The sequence below is a fragment of the Pelodiscus sinensis genome, chromosome 8 (assembly GCF_049634645.1).
Source record: "Pelodiscus sinensis isolate JC-2024 chromosome 8, ASM4963464v1, whole genome shotgun sequence".
NCBI lineage: Eukaryota > Metazoa > Chordata > Testudines > Trionychidae > Pelodiscus > Pelodiscus sinensis.
This window is the reverse complement of record NC_134718.1, coordinates 2,766,327-2,792,514: the sequence shown is the minus strand read 5'-3', so window position 1 is coordinate 2,792,514 and position 26,188 is coordinate 2,766,327. Positions and strand designations below refer to the sequence as shown.

Sequence of the window (26,188 nt, the reverse complement as noted above, 5' to 3'; positions counted from 1 at the left end):
TGGCGGCGCTGCCGTCCAGGCGGCGCTCTAGCCACCCGCTCCGAACTCTATGGCGGAGGGAGTCACGTGGTGCGTTCGAGCGGGTTGGGCGGGCCCGGAGCGAGCGCGCGGCCGCGGCGGGGACGCGCAGGAGGTTAGGTGAGGCCCCTCCCCCACCCGTCCGTCTGTCCGTCCGCGTGGGGCCGCTTTCCCCAGCCGCGTGTCCGTGGGTCTGTCCCTGGGGGGGGCGGCGTGTCCGAGGGTCTGTCCCGGGGGGGGGCGTGTCCGAGGGTCTGTCCCGGGGGGGGGGCGTGTCCGTGGGTCTGTCCCTGGGGGGGCGGCGTGTCCGTGGGTCTGTCCCTGGGGGGGCGGCGTGTCCGTGGGTCTGTCCCGGGGGGGCGTGTCCGTGGGTCTATCCCGGGGGGGGGCGTGTCCGTGGGTCTGTCCCTGGGGGGGCGGCGTGTCCGTGGGTCTGTCCCTGGGGGGGCGGCGTGTCCGTGGGTCTGTCCCGGGGGGGGCGTGTCCGTGGGTCTATCCCGGGGGGGGGCGTGTCCGAGGGTCTGTCCCTGGGGGGGGCGGCGTGTCCGAGGGTCTGTCCCGGGGGGGGGGCGTGTCCGTGGGTCTGTCCCGGGGGGGGGGGCGTGTCCGTGGGTCTGTCCCTGAGAGGTGCGCGTTTGTGGGTCTGCCCCTAGGGCATCTATGGTCCCCTGAGGAAGGCGGGGCTCTGTTGACCCTCCTGCCCCAGCCCCCCCCCCAGGCAGCGAGCGCCCGCCCAGCGCCACCCCCCGCTGGCTGGGGGGGGCAGGCCTGAGCCAGCCACAGGTCAGACCCCCAAGGGACACGTGGGCCAGGCCCCAGGGCCACCCGCAGTGTGTGGGGTTTGCCCATGGGCCACGCCAGCCTCTGTTATAAAGCAGCCTCCGGTTTTGGGTGCCTTCCTTTCTGGGGTTGTCCAACTTGACGCACCTTTGCCCAGCTTCTAGAGATGCTCAGAACCCAGCCGAGGTTCTTAGGAGCTGTGGCGCTGGGACCGCTCGGCCGGGCCCGTCTGAAAATCAGCCCCAGGATGCCTAACGGTAGGCATGTCAACTGACAGCAGTCAGGGGTTAAAGACCCCTTGCTGAAAACTTGGCCCCTCGAGCCAGAAACAGCCCAGTGCTGACTCTGACCACTACTACGCTCCTGCATCCCCAAGACTGAGGTGATTCTGTCTCCAGGGTTCTCTGTTTCCCTTGGTAGTGATTGTGTACACACACAGTCTGAGTGGTTGTCATAACATCGCTCCAGTCCACCAAGCCCTGAGATAATTGTATAGCCCTGGTTTGGTTTGTGTTTTTATTTGACAGCTATCACGTGACATTTACAAGAAAAATATATGCAACTATAATAAACAAAAAAAATTGTCAATCTTCCATCTTTTGTGTTTTGTTTTTTGCTTTTTCCTTTTCCTTTTACTGGTGAATTGTTGGGCTGCTTGGTAGTGAATCTGAGAAGATGTGTGTAAAACAGGGGAGTTAAACTCTAGATTTTTGTATTTTAGTTTGACATCCAGACACTTAATAATAGTGGATTGTGATGCTCAAAGAATCCTGACCTATAATCATACAACTATAGCTTATGCTCATGCTTCTAAGCGTATTAGCTAGCATGCTATAAAAGCTATTGGGATGGGGGTCTGGAACAGTGACAAAACTGTAGCGCATTCATTACCAAAATTATGGTTATTTTAACTTTAGGTATAATTGTTGCTTTTCTCCAGTCCCAGTTTGTACGTGCAACACCCAGATGTATAGCAATTAATTAGGAAACAAGGTACTCCCAGATGTGTGTCATGGTGAGATGAAAACATTTAGCACTTATTAGCACTTGTTCAGAGTGTTTTATAAACATTAACTAATCCTCATAACTCCTTTTGAGGCAGGTAACATTATCCCCATGTTACAGGAGGGCAAACTGAGTCAGGAAGCTTACAGGATTTTCCCAAGGTCACACATCCAGTTTGCGTCAGAACTGGGATCACACCTCAGGGCTGTTTTGAAGATCAACGTATTATTCATCAACCTAATATTCGGGGTGTTTAGCATTGTGCTTATGATGCCCAAGCCAAAAATGCAAAGGTGCAGTGATGGCACAGCTGAGCATCCATTCTCTCCTGTGTCACTGCTTTAATGAGACATACAAGTCATGATTCACAGCTCTTTTTGCTGGTTCAGAGTGGGATTTTGCTGTATTAATTAAAGGTCCCTTCCAATGCTCCAATTCTGTGACAGGGCTTGAAAAATCATAGAAGTGTATAACTTGAGAAATGTTGCCACAAAATTCCAGGACTACTACACCAATTAACATTTTCAGCCTAATATTTCACATGTATCTAGTACCTTTTGTCCTCCTCCAGTATACTGTAGTGTCCTGGGGAATAGAGAAGAAAAATCTTTTGGTGGTAATTAGTCTACAGGGAATTCTTTTAGGCTGCTACATAAAGGCAGATTATCGTTAGGAGTCTCTAGCTCCTAAACTACATGTTCCGACACAACCCCATGTTATGTCTCTAATTCTTGCCTTGGGCCAGACAGTCCTAGAATGAATTGCTGGCTATATTACAGGTACCGAAATGCCTTACAATGACTAGCTGTGATCCTGTAGTCCAGGGTTACTCAACACACAGGCCGCGTGCAGCCCGCAGCCTGTTTGCAACCTGTGGGGCGGTTTAGGTTTACACAGGGCTCAACATGCGGCCCGCAGGTGAGATCCGTTGAACATGGCCTCCACTGGGAACACACTTCACAATGGCGGATCAATATAATGGTCTTCCGTTGAGATGTGTTTTAGTAGTTACATTCCTGGGATTGTCACTGCTCATTCAAAGTGCTGTCATGTGGGTGGAAATCAGGTAAATGTTGCATTTTATTAATATCAGCAGAACTGACTTAAATGGGGCCTGCGTGTTGTGTAGTCTTGCCTTAATCTTTGTATTCATGCCAGTCAGTGTGAAAGAAACTATTTGCATATATATTTGCATGTCTATGCAACCACACTTAAGTTATGGCCCTCCACATGTGCTGGGAGTATTCCTGTGGCCTCCGGGGCTTCCAAAGTTGAGTAGCCCAGCTGTAGTCCTTACTCATGCAAAACTAACTGTGAGTTTTGCCTAAATAAGGGCTGCAAGATAGAGCTCTTTATACGTAGAGCACTGAAGTGCAGCCATCTCTGGTGAAGAGGGTTGCAGCTCGCCAACGCAGACTATGCTGTGTGATAATGGGAGGGGAGGGAAAATTCTGGCCATTAACAAATGTATTGTGTGTTGTATTAATTAGACGTATTTGGCTGGAGGGTTTTAGGTTGTTGATAGAAGCCTGATTTTACTGTTACCACACTAAACAGTTAATTGTGTTCTGTGTACAAGAACCCTGACCTGCTCTCATAGCAACCAGCCATGCCATACAAATCTTCCAGGCGCTTGTTAAGCACAGAACAACAAAACCCAAAGCATAACCACAAAAAATCCTTGAAATCTCAATATCCTGGAGGCTACTCACTGTGGAAAGTTTTCTTTTAAGTCTAGCAAAGTGTTTCAGAGAGTAGATTGTTTGCTAGAGAGTCTGTTGCTTGTATTGAAAGTTCCTTTTGTGGGTGGGGGAGGATGAGTCAGTTTGCTGTTGGATTGTAGCTAGGGAGCTGTTCTTCAAAAATGCTCCTTGTTTTGTTGTGGGTGGTTACGTTTGGGGGCTTTTTGCTTGTTTAAAGACAGTCCGGGCACAGGAAGGGGGAAAGAAAAGAACAAGAACGTAGAACTGCTGTTTCTAATGCTTGTTCAGTTGCCTTTGTGTCAGGGCAGGACTGCTAGTCTGTGACAGTTGGACTGTGGAGTTCAGCTCATTTCAGAGTTGATTAAACAAAATTAGAACCAAAAAAAGCAACAGAGAAAGGAACAAAATTTGCCATGAGTGAAGGGCGGCAGCAACCGTACCCCTGACTTTCCGCGACAACGTGGAATCCAGCCGCAGTTATGTGACGTCCTTGCTGGTCTGGTTTATACCATGGATGTCCCAGAGTTTTCCACAGAGGCCACCATTCGCAAGGTGAAGTGCCAGCTTTCCATATCCCTAAGGGCAAATAATGCCCTGTATCTCTTTCACATTGTGTCCAGAAGGGGCGTGAGGAACCATCTCTGTGCCCTCACTTTAACCATGCAAGAATATTCTCCAGTGTTTAAGACATAGGCACCTTCCATTTACTGGAGCCATCAGGCTGTTCAGCTAATTTGTAATCTCCTGAAAGTCTCTGGACATCATTATAACAGCTCCTTTTAGTGTAGAGTTGTCCTGAATCACTCTCCTCAGATTGGTGCTGTACTTTTAATAATTTTGCATATGGCTACAATTTTTTTTTTTTGCACTTTAATTTTAGCAACATCCCAGCCAGTGCATAGGCCTCGCCACAAGACCTGTCTTTACAAAAAATGCTGAAAGATCTTTAATGTTTGCGTACAGCAGACAAGGCATCTTTTTTTAAGGTCTCATCTGAAAGATCGACAGGCTGTACAATGCACAGAACTCAATGTTTCTACTACAGCAGGTCAGAGGATGATAAACTCCCACTAGGCTTGGATCCTGTGTTTCCAGAGCAGAGAGGTTTTCAAGACGAGGCTTAAATAATGTTTACAATTTGTAGACATGTCATCTTTAGCTCTCCCGTTAATATAAAGGGCTCTACCTTTGGCAGAGATCTCTGCCCCAGTAGGGAAAAAAGTGTGTTGTATTCACAGCCCGCCTGTGAGTGAAATAGTTGTAGTCCAGCAACAGACATTCGTGGGCCTGCTACCGTAATAGGTAATAAGGAAAACTGGGGAAGGAATCAGAATTTGGGGATAATTCCACCTCCAGAACGTGTGTGTCAAGAAGTTTCCAGGATAAAATGGAACTAGCTATTTCCATCTAACTGTACCATCGCTACAGGAGTGTTTTCTGGAGTTCTGTGACGAAGACCCACATGGAGATCATGTAAGAGGGGTTCCTGCAGCGACAGCAGAGAAAGGACTGGCCGTGACGGTGCATGGATGTGTCTGTCCAGCTAAGGCTGTGCATGAGCAAGCCCGACTCCAGCTGCTGGTAACGATAGCAGTGGAGACAGGGCAGTGTGGGCTGAGTTAGCAAGCCAAGGATGTAGCCAGGGTCTGTGCTGGGCTTGCATTATCTGCCTTGAGGTACCTGCACTGCTATTGTTACCCAGGCTATCTGGAGTCAGACTTGCTCTGGTAGCCTAGCCAAGGCCAACTCTTGCCTTGTAGACCTACCCTGAGATGCATCAAGAAAAGCTGTGAGCAGAGGCATTTGACAGCAAAAGGCATCGATTTCTTTCAAGCAGTCACTCACATCACACCTTTTTCTGAATGACTCCACTTTTCTGTCACCCCAGGAAATAGCTGTGACCAAGTGAGTTTTGTGGAAGCCAAATAAGCAGTGGGTTCAGTGTTGCCGTTTGAACCCAGCTTGCCAGGATACCTGTATTCAGAGGTTAAGCTCCCCTGAGCACACTTAAAGAAGTTGAGTTGTATTATATAAGACCCTCCAGAAATGACAGGGGATCCCAGTGGTCCGTGATCCTCAGCTCTGACAGTGTAAAACTATAAAGGTGTAAGCACGGCCAGGGGACTACACAGTGATTTCTTCTGAAAGAATTGATCCAGGCAGCATGACAGCAATGGCGTTTCTTGGGTGTGCATGAAAGAGGAGCTACATTTGTGCATGAGGCTAGGAAGAGATCTCAGGCCCTTTCAATAAGAGTGACCAATAATTCAGGAGTTCTGCGTGGAGAGCGGAGCCAGCTAACCACCACCCAAGAGGCGGCTGTGTTAAAATCCACACTGCCATTGTGGCTGGGTGCTTAAAAGAACGATAGCATCATTTCAGTGCTCTGGGTAGAATTCTTTCCCCTGCCTTTGGATTGCTCACTGCCTTATAAACCCCATACCCTGCAAAATTTGCCTAAAGGATGAAATCTCCTAACAGACCCCTAGTTAATCTTTTCTAAGTCACGCACGGAAGAAGGCACAGAGCCAAAGACCTTTCTGCTGTCTTGGGGTGAAGCATTCTGAAACTTTGCCAACACAAAACAAAATATGCCAGGATTAGTTAGTTCGATCTTGTAGAATCAATTTCCAAATATTTTTTCCATGAGTTTTTATTTAGTTTTCTCTATTTCAGGAGATTAACTCTGTAAACCAAATCCGAATGGCCGGAGAGCCTTCAGACTTCACACTCTTTCCAGGTGAATGTCCCATGTGAAAGGGAAAGACAGGGCTGTGAGCTATAAGACCCTGTATTGCTGGATGAGACGTTCTGGATGGTCTGTGTGCCCTAGAAGGAAGTGTGTCTCAGGGTATGTCTATACTGCGGGGGTTTTCCGGGTTACCGGAAAAACTCCGCCGCGTCCAGGGAACGCGTCTGCTTTTTTTTGCGGAAGAGCAAACGCGCTCTTTCGGGGAGCCCTGTGTACGTCGTTCTACGAGGAATAAGGGCTCCTCCAAAAGAGGAGGTTTTTCTGCCATTTGGTCCCATCTAGACGGAGCCAAATGGCGGAAAAGCCTCTTCCAGAAAAAAAAGTGATAATGTAGATGTTGCCTCAGAGGCGGGTGCCTGGGTTGTGTAGGGTTGCTTGTTGTCTTTCATTTTCTGAGGGCTCAGGGCTTGTGGTCTAGATGGAGCATGACCAGGAAGATCTTACAGCCTTTAAATTAAAAACACATCTTTGTCCTATGCCTGGAATGGCGAGGTTTATCCAAGCATGGCTCTTGTTGATGGATGTGGTAAAAGTCTATCCTGTTGGCATGTCATTCTGGGACTTACTAGGTGACTAAGCCAATTGACCCTCTGTTGGCCATACATAATAGTCTGAAGCCAGATGTTCTTCTGTCTAAGTGGGGCATGGGAACCTATGGAAGCCACATGCCTTCATCACCTCCCTGTTTGCGGGCAAAATAGGTGATGGAGCATCGTCTCTTCTGATCACCATGAGCTTGGGCTGTTCTGCTGGTGAAACTGCATCTGAGGATAGGGTGATAGGTCAGTAGAGGGCAGCGTGATGAATCTGCTAAGGCAAAAGCTTAATCACAGAATACTAGGACGGGAAGGGACCTCGAGAGGTCATCGAGTCCAGTCCCCTGCCCTCATGGCAGGACCAAATACTGTCTAGACCATCCCAGTTAGACATTTATCTAACCTGCTCTTCAATATCTCCAGAGATGGGGATTCCACAACCTCCCTGGGCAATTTATTCCCGTGTTTAACCACCCTGACAGTTAGGAACTTTTTCCTAATGTCCAACCTAAACCTCCCTTGCTGCAGTTTAAGCCCATTGCTGCTTGTTCTATCCTCAGAGGCCAAGATGAACAAGTTTTCTCTCTCCTGCATATGACATCCTTTTAGATACCTGAAAACAGCTATCATGTCCCCCCTCAATCTTCTCTTTTCATGTCCAGTTCTTTCAGTCTTCCTTCATAGGTCATGTTCTCTAGACCTTTAATCATTCTTGTTGCTCTTCTCTGGACCCTCTCCAATTTCTCCACATCCTGCTCGAAATGCGGTGCCCTGAACTGGACACAACACTCCAACTGAGGCCTAACCAGCGCAGAGCAGAGCGGAAGAATGGCTTCTCGTGTCTCGCTCACAACACTCCTGTTAATGTCTGGGTCTGTTGGTGAGGGCGGGTGGGGGGAGGGTTGGAGATGTGGGGAAGCGTCACTAAAGGCAGCGGCTGAGGGTGACTGAACTGGGGTGCCTGGAATTGCTTGTGCACGGCCTGAGAGCAACCAGACTCGTGTGGATAGGAACACGCACATCACAATCTACCTGACTTCATACCACCCGTTTCTCTCCAGCAACAGAAACCAGCCTCCTACAAGGCCCCTGAAATCGCCCACTGCTCCTCCCAGAGGAAGCCTTATCCTGTCACACCCATTTCCAGAGGGGCTTCGTAGAGCGAATCCACTGCCTTTGACTAATAAGTTGAGACGGCCTCCCAGCGTCAGAAGGCCTTGTTGGGTGAGATTAGTCCCTTAAGCTTGCTGAAGTCGAGATTTCCGGACTCCTGTGAGCTGGGAAAGAAATGGGCTGCAAGTGCTGGAAGTGCTCGTGCTCCGGGGCCCAGACATCTGGCGGCGGTGGAGTTAGCACGTTTACAAGCCCTTGTGCGGGAGATCCATGAACTAACGCGCCCTTGCCGAATTCTTTGATGTCCTCTGCGGAGAGGGAAGTTCTGCCTGCGGTTTGCCATCTCCTAAGGCAGCCATGGGCAGCCGAGGCTCAGGAGGGGACCGCGTGAGTGGCCTCTATCTCCGTGGGCCGCAAGGTTTGCCAGCTGTGCTTGCCTACCTAGAACTGTGGGCGGTGCTGATCGAACCGCAGCAGCGTTGTGATTGGCTGCAGAGGGAGCATGCGGCTCATAGTCAGTGCTGTGTGCAATCAGCACGCACCTCACTTTGTGTGCCCTGGCTGTACGTGTGCGCCACTTTAGTAAGACCAGTAGGAAAAAAAGGATGCGGCTGGAAACCAGCAGAATCTGGCAGCCCCGCGCATGGGCAATGGTAAACCAAATGTCTCGTGGGCCATACAGAGCCCCGGTGGGCTGCAAGCTGCCCCCACTCTCCTAAGGGCCTGGGAGTCTGGACACCTGGGTTCTGTTCCCAGTTCTGCCAGACATTGTGTATGAACTTGGCTAAGTCTCTTTGCTGCTGGATGACTCGGCTTCCTCCTCTGTGAAATAATGGCGCCCTCACAGGGAAGTTGAGGCCTAGCCCGTGTTTGCGCATTGAAAGGCCCGGGAAAAGTGGCAAGTGGCAATGCCTGTGGCTGAGAGAGAAGAGGGGGGTGGGTTGTGTTGTGGGGACACTAAATGAGAAAGCATCACAGGTATTTTACGGCTGGTCTGGGCTTGAGCGAAGGAGACTGCCTTTGCCAACGTAGCCTGCACAAATGGGGCATCAGTCTGGACCATGTCCTGCCATCCTGCTGCTGCCCCAATCGGCACCACGTAGGCTAGCTGCTCTTGGTGAGTCCGCATCCCAGGCAGGAGGAGCCTTCAGAGAAAAGTGGTCTCTGGCAGGGAGGGGAATGGGAAATGTCCATTGCTCCTTGAGAGCGTGGAGCCCTGAGGACGGGTTTAGCAGCGTGGAGGAGGAGCTGTGTCAGACATCCCAGAAGACGGCCTTCCATTCCGGGGTAGGGTCCCTCATCACTGAGATCAAAGGACAGGGGAAGCTCTTCTGCTTGCCATTTTCCTCTGTGGCCAGCCAGGAAATTGAGGGCTATGGAGGACTCACTGAAAAGCCCCCCGATTAGCCACGCAGCCCATCTCTCGCCTGGCAAGGAACGTCTCTCGTCTTTCTCACAAAAGGCCTGCGAAAGGTGGGTTCTCCGAGAAGCAAATTGTAAATGGGGCTTTGCTAGGAGATAAAAGTCAAGTTTGGGGAGAGGCTAAAATAGTTTGTCCGAGAAGGACTCTGTGTGCACTGCTTGAAACTTCTGTGCATTGTCTGTCTGCCCACATCCCGTAAACGTGGGAAATTCCCTTGGTCTGGAAACCAACCCGGGCAATTCTGGAGGACAGGAGCCCGAGGTCGTTACAAATCGCCGTCTCAGCACTGCCAAAGGTTTGGGAAAGGGACTGTGAACGCTAGTGAGTCACCTGGCGGGCTGCAGTGTTCCTGTTGCTGATTTATTTATCCTTGGGTTCCACTCCTCCCTGCCTGACGTTCCCCTGCAAGTGCCGTTGATCAAGGAGACAAGTGACTGTGCCAGTTCTATTGATTAGAATAAATTACTAGCAGCTCATTTATGGACCTCGCCGAAGCGCTTTTGAGGTGGCGGACTGTGCTCTATTGTTCAGTAAATTGGGTTGTCAGAGAAAGCTATTGTTACAAGTATTGTTACCTTTTATTGTTACTGTTCTCACACTGCGATACTGGCCAGCCTCGTGGAAAGATGAAAATCTCTCTTGCCAGTTTGCAGAGTGTCATGATGGTTCTGAGGAAGAGAGGGATGAAATCTCTCCCTACCCGCAGTGGTTGTAAAAAGCACATCCCTGGTGCTGTATATGTATTGCCCACCCACAGTTTCTGTAGGGCTAATGACCTTCCTTGGACTTGCAAGCTCAGGGAATTTGCTAGTGACCAGCGATTGCAGGTTGCAGGAAAACTGCTGCTTAGTACGCTGTCCCCCAGCAATGAGATTCGGAAGCCAGAATTTTGCTTGCAATTGGGTTGGCGATGCTTGATTTTTGCCAGTCAGCTGAGAAGGTCGGATTCGTTCCTGGGCAGCAAGCAGAGAGTAGTTTTAATACACCACTCTGCTTCTGGAAGGGTACGGCATTTGCAAAAGCAAGCAAACTGCTAGCAAAGAGTCTTTCTAAGCCAAAATGGAAATGCCGTTCACCAAGCAGACACTTAAAGGGGAGGTCTGTGACTAGGCCTTCATGCTGGAGAGCTCTTAGAAGGGTCCTGCCTTTTGTTTCATTGCAATGCCTTGAAATGGGAATTTTCATATTGAGATTTTACTGCAAAGAAGCCTTTCCGGTGAACACTCATCCATTTGCTTTGCTGGTGCCGTCTTCCTTCCTTTGTTGCTTTTTGCAGGTATGCTATTTATCTAGGTTCCTTTGGTGCTGGCCCACACTTGTTCTCCCAAGAAGAATGATGGCACTTATACCTCATTATGACTTACGATGGGAAAGTCAAGGGGGCGGGGAGGAGCTTTTAAGGATTGCATTTTAGAAAAGCGGGAATGCTGGCGGAGGGGCAGTTGCAGAAGGGTTTGGAAGAACAAGTGGGCTTGGCCTTTAGCTCTTAACAACGTGAGATTGGTGGTGGCCCTTGGTGGTGGTGGCTCTGGATCTCAGCTGGTGGTGGCCCTTCGTGGTGGTGGCTCTGGATCTCAGCTGGTGGTGGCCCTTGGTGGTGGCAGCTCTGGATCTCAGCTGGTGGTGGCCCTTGGTGGTGGCAGCTCTGGATCTCAGCTGGTGGTGGCCCTTGGTGGTGGCAGCTCTGGATCTCAGCTGGTGGTGGCCCTTGGTGGTGGCGGCTCTGGATCTCAGCTGGTGGTGGCCCTTGGTGGTGGCGGCTCTGGATCTCAGCTGGTGGTGGCCCTTGGTGGTGGCGGCTCTGGATCTCAGCTGGTGGTGGCCCTTGGTGGTGGCGGCGGCTCTGGATCTCAGTCTGGTCAGCTGATGTGGGAAGGTTTGGTGGCACAGGGGGATACCTCCCTCAGGACCCATTCCCAGCCCTAGAACTGTGCTATAGTCGTATAACTAGGGTTGGTTCTTTTTCCATTTGTGTTAATACAGGTGTGAATGAATCGGTATCGTCCTCAGTTTGAGTGCCCTGGCCACGTGCCCCGAAATTCCTTTCCCAGGGTAGAACTGTCCAGGGTCTCTCTCCCTGTGGCCTGAATTGGGATGAGAAGATGCAGCCAGTGGCGAGCCATAAGCCCTAGCCTGTAAATTCAGATCTACGAGGCTCGGTCCGCACAGTACCAGTGTCGCCCACCAGGAATCCCGATAGCATCCTCAGGTAGGCATCTGTGCCCCTTCTGTAACTCCGGCCTGGCAGTGAGGTTGCCGGCACATACGTAGGGGGTGTGAGTGAGACAGCTGGTGGGGGTGCGGGACTGGACTCTACCACTCCCCGAGAGAGCGGGTGGACGGTGCTATCCCCTCCCTTGCTTGCGTGGGAGGCCTGTGATCCTTAGAACTCCCCAGCGTGGTTACGGCTCTCAATCGCGCCCTGTTGTGCTCTCGTCCATCTACAGACCAGCCCATTCACACAGCCCAACAGTGGGCGCCTGTTGGGGCAGGATTCCGCTGGCATGGTCCCACCTGACCCGGAGACCTTTGATATTCTGGCTGGCAGACTAGTTGGCTGTGCCCTGTCTGGTATTCCCTTGAGCAAGCCACAACAGGCTGCCCTTTCACTGAAAGGCACGAGCTGCTCTCCCACCCATTTACAAGGCCAGGCGTCACTGACAACACTGTTTGCTGGAAGAGCCGCCCTCTCCCCCAGGGAGCAGCAATACCCAAAGCCAGCCTTCCTCGGGGTCCGTCCTGCCCTTGCAGTTGGCAGCTCTGCAGCTTGACGCGCGTCAGGGCCCCTAGCGGGACTCCGTCGGCTGAGAGGAGAGCATCACACACCCGTTGTGAAAGCGTTAGAGGCCCGTGGCAGGGAGAGCCGAGTGACAGGCCCCCAGGGCCGGTGGCGTTTGGGAATTGTTGTGATTGCACGAGCCTGTGTGGAGGTGTGGTGCCTGCAGCTGCGCTGGCCTCATTCCTGCCTCTGAAATTATATGTTTTTTCCCCGCACGTGGAGAGACCCATTTAAAGAGACATGGCTCTTGAAAGAATCATTCGAGACTCTCTGATGTGCTTCATCCAGTCCCACATCCCTGCGGCCGATCTCAGGTATGTGCCAGCTCCTCTTCTGCATTTGAACTTGCTGTTAGGTGCCCTTCCCCCCTTCTGTTAAACTCCAGGGCTACATCTATATTGGCAAGATTTTGCGCAAATACTCTTTAACGCAAGAGTTTTTGTGTTAGAGTATTTGCGCAAGAGACCATCTACACTGGCATGTGCCTTTGCGCAAGAGATGTGCTTTTGTGCCAGAGCATCCATGCCAGTGCAGACGCGCTCTTGCGCAAGAAAGCTCTGATGGCCATTTTAAACATCGGACTTTTTTGCACAAGTAATTGATGTTGCCTGTCTACACTGGCCTCTTACGCAAGAACAGTTGCGCAAGAGAGCTTATCCCTAAGCGGGAGCGTCAGAGTATTTGCACAAGAAGCCCTGATTTCATACATTAGAACATCAGTGTTCTTGCGCAAGTACTCGCGGCCAGTGTGGACAGGTGGCAAGATTTTGCGCAAAAGCAGCCACTTTTGTGCAAAATCTTGCTAATGTAGACGTAGCCCAGGTCTCATGTTCTCCGTGTGTTGTATTCTGCTGCCCCTCAGTCGAGATCTCAGGAGCGTGTGTCACTTGTCCAAAGTGCTAAAATCCGCACACCATGTGTAAGAGTGTTTACCATGTCATAGCCGCCAGGGAACTGAGGAATAAGGTTATCAATTTCTTATCCAGGAACACCGATCTCTCTAGCTCCTTGCATCATATGGGGATCCCAAAGTGCTTTTCAGACAGCACACTGATCCACCCATACACTGTTTATATAACGAGAACTTTGCCCACTAGGGAATGCAGCCACCTCTAGGTTGGAACGCAGTTGCAGTACGTGGCAGCTGCATGCAGACTGAGGACAGAAAGTGGAGAAGAGCAGGGCAGTCGGAAGGGTTGTTCACCTGAAATTCTGTCTCTACAGAGTACAGTTACCCTTGGAATCGACCCTAAACACGAGTCACGAGTGCTCAGACATTGTAACGCCAAGTGCTGTGCCCCTCCCCCCACAGCAGTGTCCTGTGTATTACTGCAGTGCTGGCGGGGAAAGAAGACAGTCACAAATTAAATGGCACAAGTCACTTTCTGCAGCTCCCCAGTTTCTCCCCCAAAATCTGCAAGTTCTGACCCGACCCTGCCTGCCTTCACTTGGGAGATCCAATCCAATCACACTGCAGGAAGCTGGCCAGGTGGAAGGGCACTGGCAGGGCGAGTACTGGTTGGCTCAGCTCCCTAAGCGTGTGTCTTCCTTGTCCCCAGCGGGATGGATGACGTCGTCTTCTCCTACATCGCTAGCGTCCTGGAAGAACTAAGCTCTCCCGAGCCGTCCGAGGAGAACTTTGACATGGACACTTTCGTGGAAATGATGGAGGCCTTTGTCCCTGGCTTTGCAGAAATCGACAGGTGCGTGTCACTGAGCATGTGGGACGTACACACCACACTCCAAGCACTGGGCCTGAGTGCTCTGTCCCAGGATCTTCTGGTCCCAAAGCCATGCAGTCATGGACAGAGTCCAGCCTCTGCCGTTACGAGCACATGTTGCAAGCAGGCCCCAGTTTGTTACACCGCCTTCCCTAGGACCCCAGCCCACGGCAGCCGCTGGGTCCCTCCTCCCAGATCAGCGGCTCCGCAGGGTGGTGGTTTTGCACAGGTTGGGGGGCACGTGGCCAGTGTAGAACTGCAGCAGCAGCCGTCTGCTGTTAGTGACTCCCGCCAGACGCGAGGGGCGCACTGCGCAGGTACCGCACAGGGCTTTCAGGGCGGGGGCTCGCAGCCCCTCGCTCAGCAGGGAAAGGGTGTGTTGGAAGGCGACCGTGCTTATCCTCCCGGTGGCGCTCACCCTGCAACTCTCTCTTGCAGCGGGAGCGTGTGCGAGATGATGTTTGCCCTCTCAGCACGGCTCAGCGAAGCTCGCCGCAGAGGTAAGCTGCGCGGCGGGCATACGATTTCACCGTGACGTTTTCGGAGGGACGGGAAGCCGCACAGAGCAGCGCGTGGTCTTGCCGGGGAAGCGGGGAATGCAGGGGAGTCTGAGTCTGAATCGCTTGGCTCCTGATCCGACTAAGTCAGAGCCTTGGCAGGAGCACGTGGGCGGGGAGCGGCTTGGAATGTGCTTGTTGGGGGCTGCATTAGAGGCGCTCGTGTGGGGAAACCCGCTAGAACAAGTCCGGGGGCTGCTGGTGTCCCCCCCGCGCAGGAAGAGGAAGGGTCCCTGTGCAGGCCTGCTGCCCCTCGGGTAGTCTGAAGAGGCCAGGTCCAATCGTCCTTCCAAAGCCCATAAGTTGGGGGGGTGTCTCTGCATTCCCGTTAGCAACAGAGCTCCCGGCCTGCAACCCCGGACAGTCTATTGTGTGAGATACTTGGTCCGCTGGGTTCTCTGTCGGTGGCGTCTGTACGTCACGGAGGGATGCCTGTCTAAAGGAACTGCTCTAGCCCGCCTGCAACTAGGGACCAGCTGCAGGAATTGCCGGGGGAGGTGCCAGGCCTGGGCTGTGCAGGAGGGCCAGCGCGATGGCCATAGCGGTCCCTTCTGCCCTTCGAATCCAAGAGCCGGCTGCATTCGTGCCTCCCAGCAAAGCAATGGCTCTGTGTCTGCGGGCAGAGGTGTAAAGTCTCTGGGAGTGAGACCCGTCAGGGCAGAGGGGTCCAGATTTTGCCGAGCTACAGTCTCAAGGTGCCTCACGGACATAGGAAGTAGCATCCCCATTTCGCAGAATGGGAAACCGAGGCAAATGCCATCTAAATGACTTCCCCTTGTCACACTCAAGGAGCCTGTGTTAGAGCTGGGAGAAATTCCCAGTCTGGTGCATTAACCATTCTCCTCCCCACTCCCCCGAGTACAGCCTGCCCACACTGCGTGCTGGGTCCTACAGCGTGCAAGAGCCTCACCTATATGTGAATGAATTCCCCGACAAACAATTCTGTTATGGCTGAGACTGGTCATTTAATAAAGCACGTCACAGGGATGGTATAATTCACCCCAATCCCAGCCCTACAAACCCTGGAAATTCACTTGAAAGGTTAAGGTGTCAGTTAAGTTCAACCATGGTACCGTCTGGAAACGCAGAGTTAAGGCACCCAAACAGCCTTAACTCTGCCCCGCTGTGGGCCTGTATGAACAAGGAGGCACCCATGCCTGGCTGGCAGTAGTAGAAGAGCTTTGGTTCCAGCCAGGCATGGAGAACGCAATTTGTGCTGACGTAGGGCACAGTAGCAACCTTCCCATAACGAAAGGGAAGCTGTAGCCTTGTGTGGCTGTAGCCTTGTGTGGCTGTAGCCTTTGCAGGGCGGTGCTGAATCAACGTGCCTGGTGTCTTTAAGAAAGGGTTTGCCAAACGGCTGTGGAGAGTGCGAGCAGAGCCCCTGCCGAAGAGCTGGAGCAGAGCAAGGAGCAGAGGGCCGGTGCTTCTGAGGAGGGGCGGCTGCACGAAGCCGCAGAGGGAGCCATGGCTCAGGTACTGGGGTCAGGGTGGCCAGAACCGCGCGCCGGAGTTGTACCAAAGGTGTCCGGCCATGTTCTGGTTGGGGGGGGGTAGAAGCACTGTCACGTCAGGGTGACCGTGGCTCGTGGGATCTGAGCCCTGGAGACGTCCGGGGGAGGTCGGCCGTTGCCAGCAGCGGGGTGGATGAGCCCTGCGGCGGGAGGACGTGGTGCTACCTGGGGGACAGGAGGTAGCAGAGCTGCTGCCTGCTTGCAATGACAGGCCCCGTGGGACTCGGCAGAGGAGCCAGGTTCCGGCTGACTCTGCCATTCTCATCTCCTGCCAAGTCCAAATGCCTGACAGCTCAGTCCGGGAAACGGAGACACCCTCCGACTTCCCCTTGCCACTCCGCAGGTGGCTGGTGCCACGGTTCCTGAAGGGAGTCTGCAGAACTGTGTGTGTTTGTACCACGCCCTCCCCTCCCCTCGGGGACTCACGCTTGCAGCCGGAGGTCACCTCTCCCCCCCGGACCCTGCCAAAGCTGTAATTGCTAACTGGGGTGCCCCTTCCATCCCGCTGGGTGACCCTCCTTGCAGCCCCCTCCCCCTCCAAGTCAAGGCTGTGCATAAATGGCCAGTCCCCGGGGCATGGATGTGCAGCAGCAGAGTGACAGATGAGCCAGGGGCTCCTGACCTAGTGACACGAGGCAGGGCACTCCTCTCCCGACTCCCGGCTGCTGTGCGCGAGGGCAAGACCTGCCAAGAGCCCATAGCTGGCTCCCCAGGCAGGGATGAGGCGCTCACCTGCCCCTGGAGGAGACTTGAGTCTCCTGGACCTGCAGAGATATATCTGGCCTATGAAAACGAGTGTTCCTGGCCTGAAGTGCCCTGCCCCTGGACTCAGCCTGTGTCTCTTTCCCTGGCCAGGGAGCAGGAGACCTGCAAGGCGGGGCGGAGCTGCTGCTGGAGATGTTCCCAGCCTGTACCCTCCAGCAGGCTCAGACGGCCCTGGCCATGGCGCTGGGGAGCCTGGACGAGGCAGTGCAGTTCCTGGTGGAGGAGAAGACGGGCCCAGGGGCTGCGCCCATGAAGGTAGGGGCCTGGCAGCAGCGCTGGGGACCGGAGGGAGCCATGCAGCAGGGCATCACGCCAGCTGCAACGCAGGTCCTGACCTCGGGGAGAGGCTGTGGAGATCTCCATGCCCCCCGCCCCCCACAGAAACCCGGCCAGCAGCTCCTCCCACTGTGAGCGGAGCACGGAGACCCACTGAGCCGGCTCCTCCCCCCCGGCAGGGCCGCCACTAGAGGCTGGGCCCCAGCCATTCTCCCCTCCCGCCAGCCAGCAGCAGCTCCATGCTGGCTCCATCTCCCAGGGTGGAATGGGACACGCTGATGGCTTTGTCACTGACGCACCTTCCCTGCTCTGTGCCAGGAGACTGCCCGTCCCCGCCGAGCCCCCAGGCCAGAAGAGCTCAAAGGCTTTATCTTACAGAAGTAAGTACCCGGCCGCGAGCAGCCGCCAGGACAGACGCAGACCAGGGGCTCGGGGAACCGGTCACACGTGGGACTGGCCCGCCCTGCCGAGCTGACCCGTGCGCGAGCTGTGGTGTGTGCCACTCAGCAGGCAGGCCGGGGCCCTGGCTAATCTCGCAGCGCTGGGCCAGGCAGAGAAAGGAAGGGAAGGGAACTCTGCGCGGGGTTTCCCTAGGGATTCTTACAGCATGCCCAACTCAGATGAAGCCTGGTATCCCTAAATGTCTGCCTCTCCTGCCTGGCTTTCCGCTTCCCTCCATCAAGCGACGGCTGGACTTCAGCTGGCAGGTGTGGGACAGACAGGAGAGAACCCGGCTTGGTCTCCCAAGCACTAGCCTAGCTCCGGCGGCTCTGACCCCGGCTCGGCACTATCACAAGGGAGCAGCCATGCTGAGTAAATCGATGCCAGTCACACGTGCGAACCTCGCTTTAATGTGGCTTTGGCAGCGCCCTGCACTTACAGCGCACTCGAGCACGGTGGCAGAGAGCAGCCCTCTGGCTGGCCACACGCAGGAGCAGCCCGGGGGAAGCGACCCAGGCTGGCGCTGCTGTCTCACAGTTGGCTTAGCCCCAGAGGGGTACCAGGCGCGAAGAACTCACCAGTACAGGCCCACGGGGGCCCTTTCCCTGGCCAACAGCAAAGGGTTCTAGTGCAGGAACTTTCGAAGGGTCATCTCTGCAAGGAGAAATGCATCCACTTCAGCCCTGGGCTACCCGGTGCCCCCCGAGTGCGGATCCAAGCGGCAGCATCCTTACTGCGTGGTGCTGACTGCGCCAGGCGCGCACTGCCCGTCCGCTGACTGCAGCCTGCGTCCTAGAACAGACCAGGGCTTGGCTCTCATCTCTCAGCCTTGACGGGCCCCAGAGCCTCCACGGTATTCCAGCACCTACCGCCAGACACCCACGTGCCGGAGCAAACCGAGTAGCCAGTCTGCATTGAAGCCCTCTTCCCACGGCCTGGGCTGATGCCTCCCTCTGGAAGGCTAGCCCCGCCTCCCTCCCCCGCTAGCCCTGGGCTCAGTCCCGGCGTGCCGGCTGTAACCTTTTGGGCTGGCAGCTGGGGGGCAGGGGGCAGGGTTCCCTACAAGCAGAGCGCTGGGGCGGCCGCCCAGCTGATTGGCAGAGCGCCCCCAGCCGGCAGCAGGTGTTCCCGTTCGTGTGCCCAGACCGATTTATTCTGCATGTGGAGGGAAACTGAGGGAACACGTTGGCAAGGGGGTAAGAGCGCGCTGGGAGCAGCCCGCTCTAGTCACCGCGTCGGGCGCGTGGGAGGGATGTTAAACATCAGTGAATTGAATAGTTGAGTAACCTCGTGACATTTTATTGGTTAGTCGACTATTCTACAGACCCTGGGGGCGGGGCCGGCAGCCAGTGCATCAGAGGCAGCAGCGCGGGGAGCCAGGCAGGAGCTGGTCCGCGCGGGGAACCAGTTTAAAAACCAGCTCCCCTCATGGACCGGCTGCCTGTCCCTTGTGCTGCAGCGGGGTGGCAGCAACCCCTGCCTAGGGGAGGTCTGATCTCCCGGCCTGCGGGGATAGGTCCTGTACTGGCAGGGAGAGGGAAATGCGCGTGGTCTACAGCATTAGCCTCTAAGCTTCTGCTTCTCGGTTAATCGACTCCACTGATGCACTGCAGCTTTCGCTGGCCCTTGTCTGTTTCAGATACATGATGGTGGACAGCGCCGAGGACCAGAAAACACACAGGCCGGTGCCCCCCAAGGAGGTGAGGGGAGCCACGGTGGCCATGGCTGTGGGTCTAACTGCAGGTTGGCAGCAGAGTAACAGCTGCCGCTGCCAAAGCCCTGTCCGTAGAGCCTTTGGCGGGCGGGGGGGGGGGGACTGGTCTGGCCAGGAAAGGTGGCACATGGGCAGCAGGGGCTGTCAGCATTACCACACCAGCCTAATGCTGTTTCCGCAGAAGGGTGCCTGCAGACCCCCGTGGATTCATCCTGCTTTCCTAGCCATTCTCCAGCCCCATGTCGATGGATGCCCCCTTTCCCAGAGCTCCCCTCACTTGGCACCCATTTCACTGCCTTCCTAGGCGCCCAAGAAGCTAATCCGCTACATTGACAACCAGGTGGTGAGCACCAGGGGAGAGAGGTACACAGACCTTAAGAAGCCAGAGAGCGAGGAGATGAAGAAAACTTACATCAGCCTCAAGCCAGCCAGGAAATACAAATTCCACTGACGAGCGGCCTCTCAAGCCGTCGTCCTGTACCTTGCTGCCCGGGGATTTCTACACTCTGCTACCTGCAACGCACCCGCCCTGGGAGCCAGTCTGCTCCGCCAGCTCTAAGCGTGACAAGCCACGGAAGGGCCTTTTCAGCCACGCTGCTTGTGCGACCTTCCCCATCGCCCCTCCGCAGCCCAGAGCCTGCAACCGCTATGGCAAATAGCACCAACACGGTTGCTGGGCCCCCTCTGCCGTTCCTTGCACAGGGACTTCTAGCCAAGGTGTGGCTAGTGCAGTAGTGTGTGTAGTGGTGTGTCTCGTGCGCCCGAGTAAAGATGGCATGAAGCAGAGTGGGGTCCAGCCAGCACACGTCGGCTCCTAGGAAGGGGCACAGCCCGCAGGTAGCTGGAGACTCCAGCTGCACCCTGTCTGCCACACCCCGCCAGAGGCATGAGACGGTGCCTGCAGTCTGGCCAACGGCAGCTCCCTCAGCATGTTCAGTTCACAGCGATTGGGAACCCTTAGCTAGAAATTAGGCCTGGCCTGGCGAGCTTCCCACCCCTGCTGGACCTGCAGCTCCAGGCCGCTCCGGGGCCGAGTGGCAGCCCCAGTCCCGTGCTGAGCCGGGACCACAGACCAGGATGGCGTCTTGCTACACATCTGACCAAACTCCGGTCATGTCAGAGTTCCCTGGTGGGGAATGGCATCGGCGTCTGCCCCTGCTGTGCAGAACCCCCGGGGCCGCGCTCTTCTCCCTTAGCGGGCAGTGGGGAACCCAGCCCCCCTCCAGCTCCACGGACCCAGGGCTGCTCTCCCCCAGCCAGCATGCTGAGCACGGCCGTCACGCAGTAGCAGGCCCGGGCCAGCTGCCCCAGGTACGGCTGCATGGTCAGGGCAACTAGCCAGGGCCACTGCTGCCAGGAGCCAGCCCAGCCCTCTGGTTTCTGAGGCCGTTCCAGCCTGCCATAGCTGCCATACGCTCCCTGCCCCGTCCCTAGGCCCCTCCCCTTCCCCAGGGCACAGCTGGCCAGTTCGTTCGACAGCTCTGCAGCCAGTCCCGGCACAGCACGCGGGGCCTAGAGTTTAAATATCGTCCCCTTTACCCGCCGGGACGTGCTTCCCCCGGGGAGCCTGCGACACACAATGGGCTAACGCGCCCCGGGGGGAGAGGGAGGGCAGAGCCCCAGCAGGACCAGCCGCACTGATGGGACAGACTGTGCCCTCCCGGAAGCAGAGGCCAGCTGACGCCCTCCCCTAGATCTGAAGGTTAATGAAGGGGGCGAATCCAGCCCCGTCCTGCAGCAGAACGAGGGCCCTCTGCAGCGGCGGCTCCACGTCCAGCTCCACCCCACGGCCACGCAGGACGCTCAGGCTGGACTCGGCCACCTTGTGACAGTGTTTCACCCTCAGCGAGCGCAGCTTGGAGCAGTACTCGGCCAGGACCCTGCCAAGAGAGAGCACAGGCTGGAGGCCACAGCGCCTGCTCCCCCACCGCCCTGGGTGAGTGACACACACAGTACCCGTCCCCTGGGACGCGGCCTGGCCGGGCATGGAGCACAGGAGAGGCTAGTCTGGTGAGTGCCCAATCCCGATCCCTCCCCATGGCATCCCAGAGATCTTACTGCAGCTGGCTAGTGTCTCCACGGTCAGCCAGGGCTTGCCCCTCAGCCCAGAGCCCCCGCAGGAGCAAGCAAGGAAGAGACCCTGCCTCCCTCCCATCTCCCCAGCCCCCACCGCTACGGAACCCTGGTACCTAATGGCCTCGTTCTTGACCCGCAGACACCCGGTGAGGTCCAGGTGCTCCAGCTCAGGGCAGCACTTGGCAATCTCCTCCACAGCCGTGTCGCCCACGTTGGCATTGACGGCCAGCGAGAGGGACGTCAGCCGGCTGCACTTCTGCGCCAGGTAGCAGATGGCGTCGTCCTTCAGCTGGCGACAGGCCGTCAGGTCCAGGGACTCCAGCGCCTTGCAGTGGTCAGCCAGGCTGCGCAGAGAGAGGCTGTCCACCCACTCGCAGTGAGCCAGGGAGAGAGAGCGCAGCTGGGGGCAGCTCAGCGAGATGGCCACCAGCGCCTGCCGGCTCAGCTGCAGGCAGCTGCTCAGCGAGATCTCCTGCAGGTGGTGGTTCTGGCCAATCACAGGCAGCAGCTCCTTGTCAGTCAGCCAATCAGAGCAGTTCTGGAGCACCAGCTGCTGCAGGACTTCGTTGTCTTTCAGGAGGTTACAGAAAGCAGTTCTGGGGATGTGGGGGCCGGCCTGCATTGGGGAACAGACAGTGAGAGCTCCAGGCCCTCAGTGCCCCCCAGCCCCTGGTTCTGAGATCCTCTTCCTTGCACCAGAGACATTAAAGGGTCAAGAGCCAGAGGAGGGGTGGTGGGTCACCAAATTCACCCCCCTACCAGGGCTGAGGCATTTCCTGCAGCTTCGTCTCCACTTCCCTGGCCCAAGTGATGCAGCTGCCACAGCTTCCCTTAAGAGACCTTTCCAGAGGGTGGGAATTCACAGAATCAGAGAACCACAGAGCTGAAGAGACCTCAGGAGTCATCAAGTCCAGCCCCCTGCTCTACGCAGGACCAATCCCAACTAAAGAATTCCCGCTCTTCAACCCAAGGTCACCCCTCTTGATGGCCTTGCCTTGCTTCTGTTTCTACACCCTGGCCTCTCTACTCCAGGCAGTTCCAAGTCGCTGGGTCCAGGCTAGAGCAAGCAACACCCGGCTTGCTCGTTTTCTAGCTTTCCCAGCCAGTCCCACCTTTGTGCAATCTCTCCAAGGCTGTGCAAGTCGCCATGGGCGCACGCTTCTGAGTAACAGTAGCTCAAGCGAGTTTAGCCACAGGTGGTAACAAACAATGCAACTGAATCCACTCGAGCCACTGCGTGTTCAGCATGTGCTGAAATATCCCCACCGGCTTTACTTTACTTGGAACTGGTTTAAGGTGCACCTCTTCTGAGTTCTGCGCAGGTCTGCGGGCAGAGCAGCTCTCCACTTAGGCCCAACCTGCAGTTGCCTGCATCTTATTCATCCGGAGGAGCCATCCCTACAGCACCTCCACAGTAGGGCTGGAAGAATTCTTAGCTTGGTGGGTTCCAGTCCCTAAGCCTAGATGTGCCTGCGCACATCGTATTCCTCCCCCCGCGCTCCCTCCTCAAGGAGCCAGACCCATCTGGACACACCACGTTCCACACACGGCTGTACTCCCACCCAGCTCCACCCCGGCAAAACAGGGTCCTTTCTGTCCCAGCACAGGGCTCTGCTCTCCCCTGCTGGCGCTTGGCTGGGGCCACAGGAAGGGCTTCTGCTTTCATCAGCCCTGGCGCCTAATGGCCTGTTATTAACAAATAAATCTGCTCCCTGCTGAGACCTGAATTACTCCTCTGTGATGTCAGCTCCCACAAGCGTGGGGGAGGTGCGCTCACCAGAGCAAATACTCCGTGTGCATTGCCCCCCACACCCCGACTTGCCCACTGTGAGCGCTGCCCGTCTCCCCAGCGGTGCAGCCCCGCCCGTACCTGGCTGGAGTCGAAGCAGCGCATGTTGGCCAGGTGCAGCTGGACGAGGGCCCGGAACGGCTTGCTGACCCTCTGCAGCCGCAGGAGCTGTCGCAGCGGCAGGTGGCAGAGGACGTGAGGCACCAGGACATCTTCCCAGGGCAGGTCCAGGAGATGGCCCCTGCAGGAGAAGCCAAAGTAGGTTAAACCCAGGTGAGCCGGCCCCGCTGGGGGGCGCTGCTCCCCCTCCCCTCCACCCGGCCCCGCTGGGGGGCGCTGCTCCCCCTCCCTCCACCCGGCCCTGCTGGGGGGCGCTGCTCCCCTTCCCCTCCACCCGGCCCCGCTGGGGGGCGCTGCTCCCCTTCCCCTCCGCCCGGCCCCGCTGGGGGGCGCTGCTCCCCCTCCCCTCCGCCCGGCCCCGCTGGGGGGCGCTGCTCCCCTTCCCCTCCACCCGGCCCCGCTGGGGGGCGCTGCTCCCCTTCCCCTCCGCCCGGCCCCGCTGGGGGGCGCTGCTCCCCCTCCCTCCACCCGGCCCCGCTGGGGGGGTGCTGCTCCCCCTCCCTCCACCCGGCCCCGCTGGGGGGGGGCGCTGCTCCCCCTCCCTCCACCCGGCCCTGCTGGGGGGCGCTGCTCCCCTTCCCCTCCACCCGGCCCCGCTGGGGGGCGCTGCTCCCCCTCCCTCCACCCGGCCCCGCTGGGGGGGGGCGCTGCTCCCCCTCCCTCCACCCGGCCCTGCTGGGGGGCGCTGCTCCCCTTCCCCTCCACCCGGCCCCGCTGGGGGGGGGCGCTGCTCCCCCTCCCTCCACCCGGCCCCGCTGGGGGGCGCTGCTCCCCTTCCCCTCCGCCCGGCCCCGCTGGGGGGCGCTGCTCCCCCTCCCTCCACCCGGCCCCGCTGGGGGGCGCTGCTCCCCTTCCCCTCCACCCGGCCCCGCTGGGGGGCGCTGCTCCCCTTCCCCTCCGCCCGGCCCCGCTGGGGGGCGCTGCTCCCCCTCCCTCCACCCGGCCCTGCTGGGGGGCGCTGCTCCCCTTCCCCTCCACCCGGCCCCGCTGGGGGGCGCTGCTCCCCTTCCCCTCCGCCCGGCCCCGCTGGGGGGCGCTGCTCCCCCTCCCTCCACCCGGCCCTGCTGGGGGGCGCTGCTCCCCTTCCCCTCCGCCCGGCCCCGCTGGGGGGCGCTGCTCCCCCCCCCCCGTACCCGGGGCAGGACCGGGGCTCCCCTGGCGGCTCCATGGGACTCTGCTTTGCTCTTCGCCGGCCGGCCGGCTTCCTAACCCCGCCCCCAGCGATGACGTCTCGGCGCCTGCTAACTACGTCATCCGGCGGCAGCGGGGCGGAAACGCGAGTGCCCCTTCGGCAGACGAGCTCAATCGAGCGCCGCGGCGTCGTTCGGCCCTTCCTGTAAAGTGTCCGGAGGGAGCCGCCGGCGCGGAGAAAACAGTTCCGGCCTAGGCGTGGGCCCACCCCCAGGGCAGGAGGAGACTGAGTGCTGCCTGCTCTGGGGGCGGATCGCCCCGCCCTGAACCCCGTCCCCAGGGCTTGGGGGCTGCGGTCTGTGTGTCACCCCCCACGGGGCTTTCGCTGCCTGTGGCCCTGGCTGGGGGAGCAGGGCAGGCCCCGCTTGGCAGAGCAGCAGGGGAGGTGGCCGCGCCCCATGAGTTCACTGCGGGGTCCGAAAGCGTGAGCTGTGCAAGTTGCACCATCCGCACCCTGCGCAGAGGCCCCTGCCAGGAGGCTGCAGCACTTTGGGGTCCTATACACGCAGGCTGCGTCTAGACTGGCGAGTTTTTCCACAAAGGCAGCTGCTTTTGCAGAAAAACTTGCCAGCTGTCTACACTGGCCGCTTGAATTTCCGCAAGAGCACTGACGATCTCATGTAAGAAATCAGTGTTCCTGCGGAAATACTGTGCTGCTCCCGTTCGGGCAAAAGTCTCTTTTGCGCAAAAGGGCCAGTGTAGACAGCTCAGATTTGTTTTGTGCAAAAAAGCCCCGATCGCAAAAATGGCGACCGGGGCTTTTTTGCGGAAAATCGTGTCTAGATTGGCACGGACGCTTTTCCGCAAACGCACTTTTTGTGGAAAAGCATCTGTACCAATCTAGACGCGATTTTCCGCAAATGCTTTTCATGGAAAACTTTTCCGTTAAAAGCATTTGCGTAAAATCATGCCAGTCTAGACGCAGCCACAGTCTTGATTTGTAATTAACAACCTCAGCAAATCGGAAAGAGACCGAGCATTCAAACCTGCTGCAGAGAAATCCCCCACCCCTGGACCAGGTGCCGGGAGGAAAGAGGAGTGGGCGCCAGCCGCAAACAGAATGAAGCTGGAATCACAAGGTCAGCAACAGCAGGTCTGGGGTGCTGATGGGACAGGGAGCTCATCTTCCTTGAGTCGGGAGGGTGCTGGGGAACCGAGAACTCCCCCTCACAATGGGTGAGTTGCCTGGCTCAGCTGCGGGCTCTAGGCCTGGAGCAGGGCCATGGGGTTTCGCAGCCAGCTGGCTGCTGCTGAGTGCAAGGACTGACCAGGACTCCATGGGGTGTACGGGTGCCCTGAGGCAGTTGTCCTGGGTTAATCTGGGCCAATGGGGCCTGGGACGAATCAATCTAAGCTGCATGGCGTGGATGGCTGTTTCTATGTGGCCATCGCCTGCAGGGGACCATGGTCAGGGCACTGGGGCTTTTCCCTCCCCTCCGAGTGTTTCTGCTGGAGAGTGGGGTCAAGCTTTGGCCAGGGACAGGGCGGAAGTGCTAGGAGCTGCCCCCCGATGCCCTGTGGACAGGGGACACCAGGGGCTTTCTCTGTTATGTACACTGGTGCTGGGGAGTAGGGTTGGGGGTGAGCAATGGTCTCTCTCCTTTTTTCCATCCTTGTGTGGAATACATTTTGTTCTGTGCACCGAGGTATGTGCGGATGAGTGTCACCAGTAGAAATACAGGCTGCTGGCTGTGTGGGCTCTGCTAATCAGCTGGGTGGCATTTGAATCTCTGCTGGGTGGTCATCCAGGTGCCCAGCTCTCAAGGAACACTGGTGTGATGTAGTGGGGGTACCTTGCTGGTTGCTATGCTGGGCAGTGGGTTGGGAGTGACCTCCACTGGCTGCTGTCTGCAGCACGGCCCAGCAGGGCAGAGGATGAGCCATTATGCAAGGGGGCTTCCAACCTGTCTGACCA

The 26,188-nt window shown here is 56.8% G+C and overlaps 2 protein-coding genes across 8 annotated transcripts; one reads left to right on the top strand and one right to left on the bottom strand.

Moving 5' to 3' along the window:
* Window positions 1-22,900, top strand: CUEDC2 (CUE domain containing 2). Of its 7 annotated transcripts, none has more exons than XM_075934568.1 (10): window positions 1-138; window positions 11,314-11,539; window positions 12,332-12,423; window positions 13,669-13,812; window positions 14,269-14,330; window positions 15,730-15,863; window positions 16,757-16,921; window positions 17,261-17,322; window positions 19,023-19,083; window positions 19,402-22,900. In XM_075934568.1, exons 3-10 carry the CDS (start codon window positions 12,350-12,352, stop codon window positions 19,546-19,548), a joined length of 849 nt encoding a protein of 282 aa, XP_075790683.1. In that variant the 5' UTR covers window positions 1-138; window positions 11,314-11,539; window positions 12,332-12,349; the 3' UTR covers window positions 19,549-22,900. The 7 variants fall into 7 exon arrangements, with proteins under 7 accessions (XP_075790683.1, XP_075790684.1, XP_075790682.1 ...); XM_075934569.1 differs by having other exon boundaries at window positions 19,279-19,418; XM_075934567.1 differs by lacking the exon at window positions 19,402-22,900 and having other exon boundaries at window positions 12,334-12,423; window positions 19,023-19,401.
* Window positions 18,903-24,346, bottom strand: FBXL15 (F-box and leucine rich repeat protein 15). The gene is made up of 4 exons (XM_075934570.1): window positions 24,216-24,346; window positions 23,044-23,203; window positions 21,287-21,789; window positions 18,903-20,977 (listed from the first exon to the last, which is right to left on the bottom strand). The coding sequence occupies exons 1-4, from the start codon at window positions 24,248-24,250 to the stop codon at window positions 20,788-20,790; spliced, it is 888 nt and encodes a 295-aa protein (XP_075790685.1). The 5' UTR covers window positions 24,251-24,346; the 3' UTR covers window positions 18,903-20,787.
* Window positions 24,347-26,188: the final 1,842 nt, after the last annotated feature.

Bases quoted from the DNA above. Each gene is read 5' to 3' on its own strand.
- FBXL15 (XM_075934570.1), bottom strand. From the start codon at position 24,250: ATGGAGCCGCCAGGGGAGCCCCGGTCCTGCCCCGG. The intron at 23,204-24,215 runs GTACGGGGGGGG...CTTCTCCTGCAG, and splicing joins GAGCCCCGGTCCTGCCCCGG to GGGCCATCTCCTGGACCTGC. The intron at 20,978-21,286 runs GTACCAGGGTTC...CTCTCTTGGCAG, and splicing joins GTCAAGAACGAGGCCATTAG to GGTCCTGGCCGAGTACTGCT.
- CUEDC2 (XM_075934567.1), top strand. From the start codon at position 12,350: ATGGCTCTTGAAAGAATCATTCGAGACTCTCTGATGTGCTTCATCCAG. The intron at 14,331-15,729 runs GTAAGCTGCGCG...GGTGTCTTTAAG, and splicing joins CAGCGAAGCTCGCCGCAGAG to AAAGGGTTTGCCAAACGGCT. The intron at 16,922-17,260 runs GTAGGGGCCTGG...GCTCTGTGCCAG, and splicing joins CAGGGGCTGCGCCCATGAAG to GAGACTGCCCGTCCCCGCCG.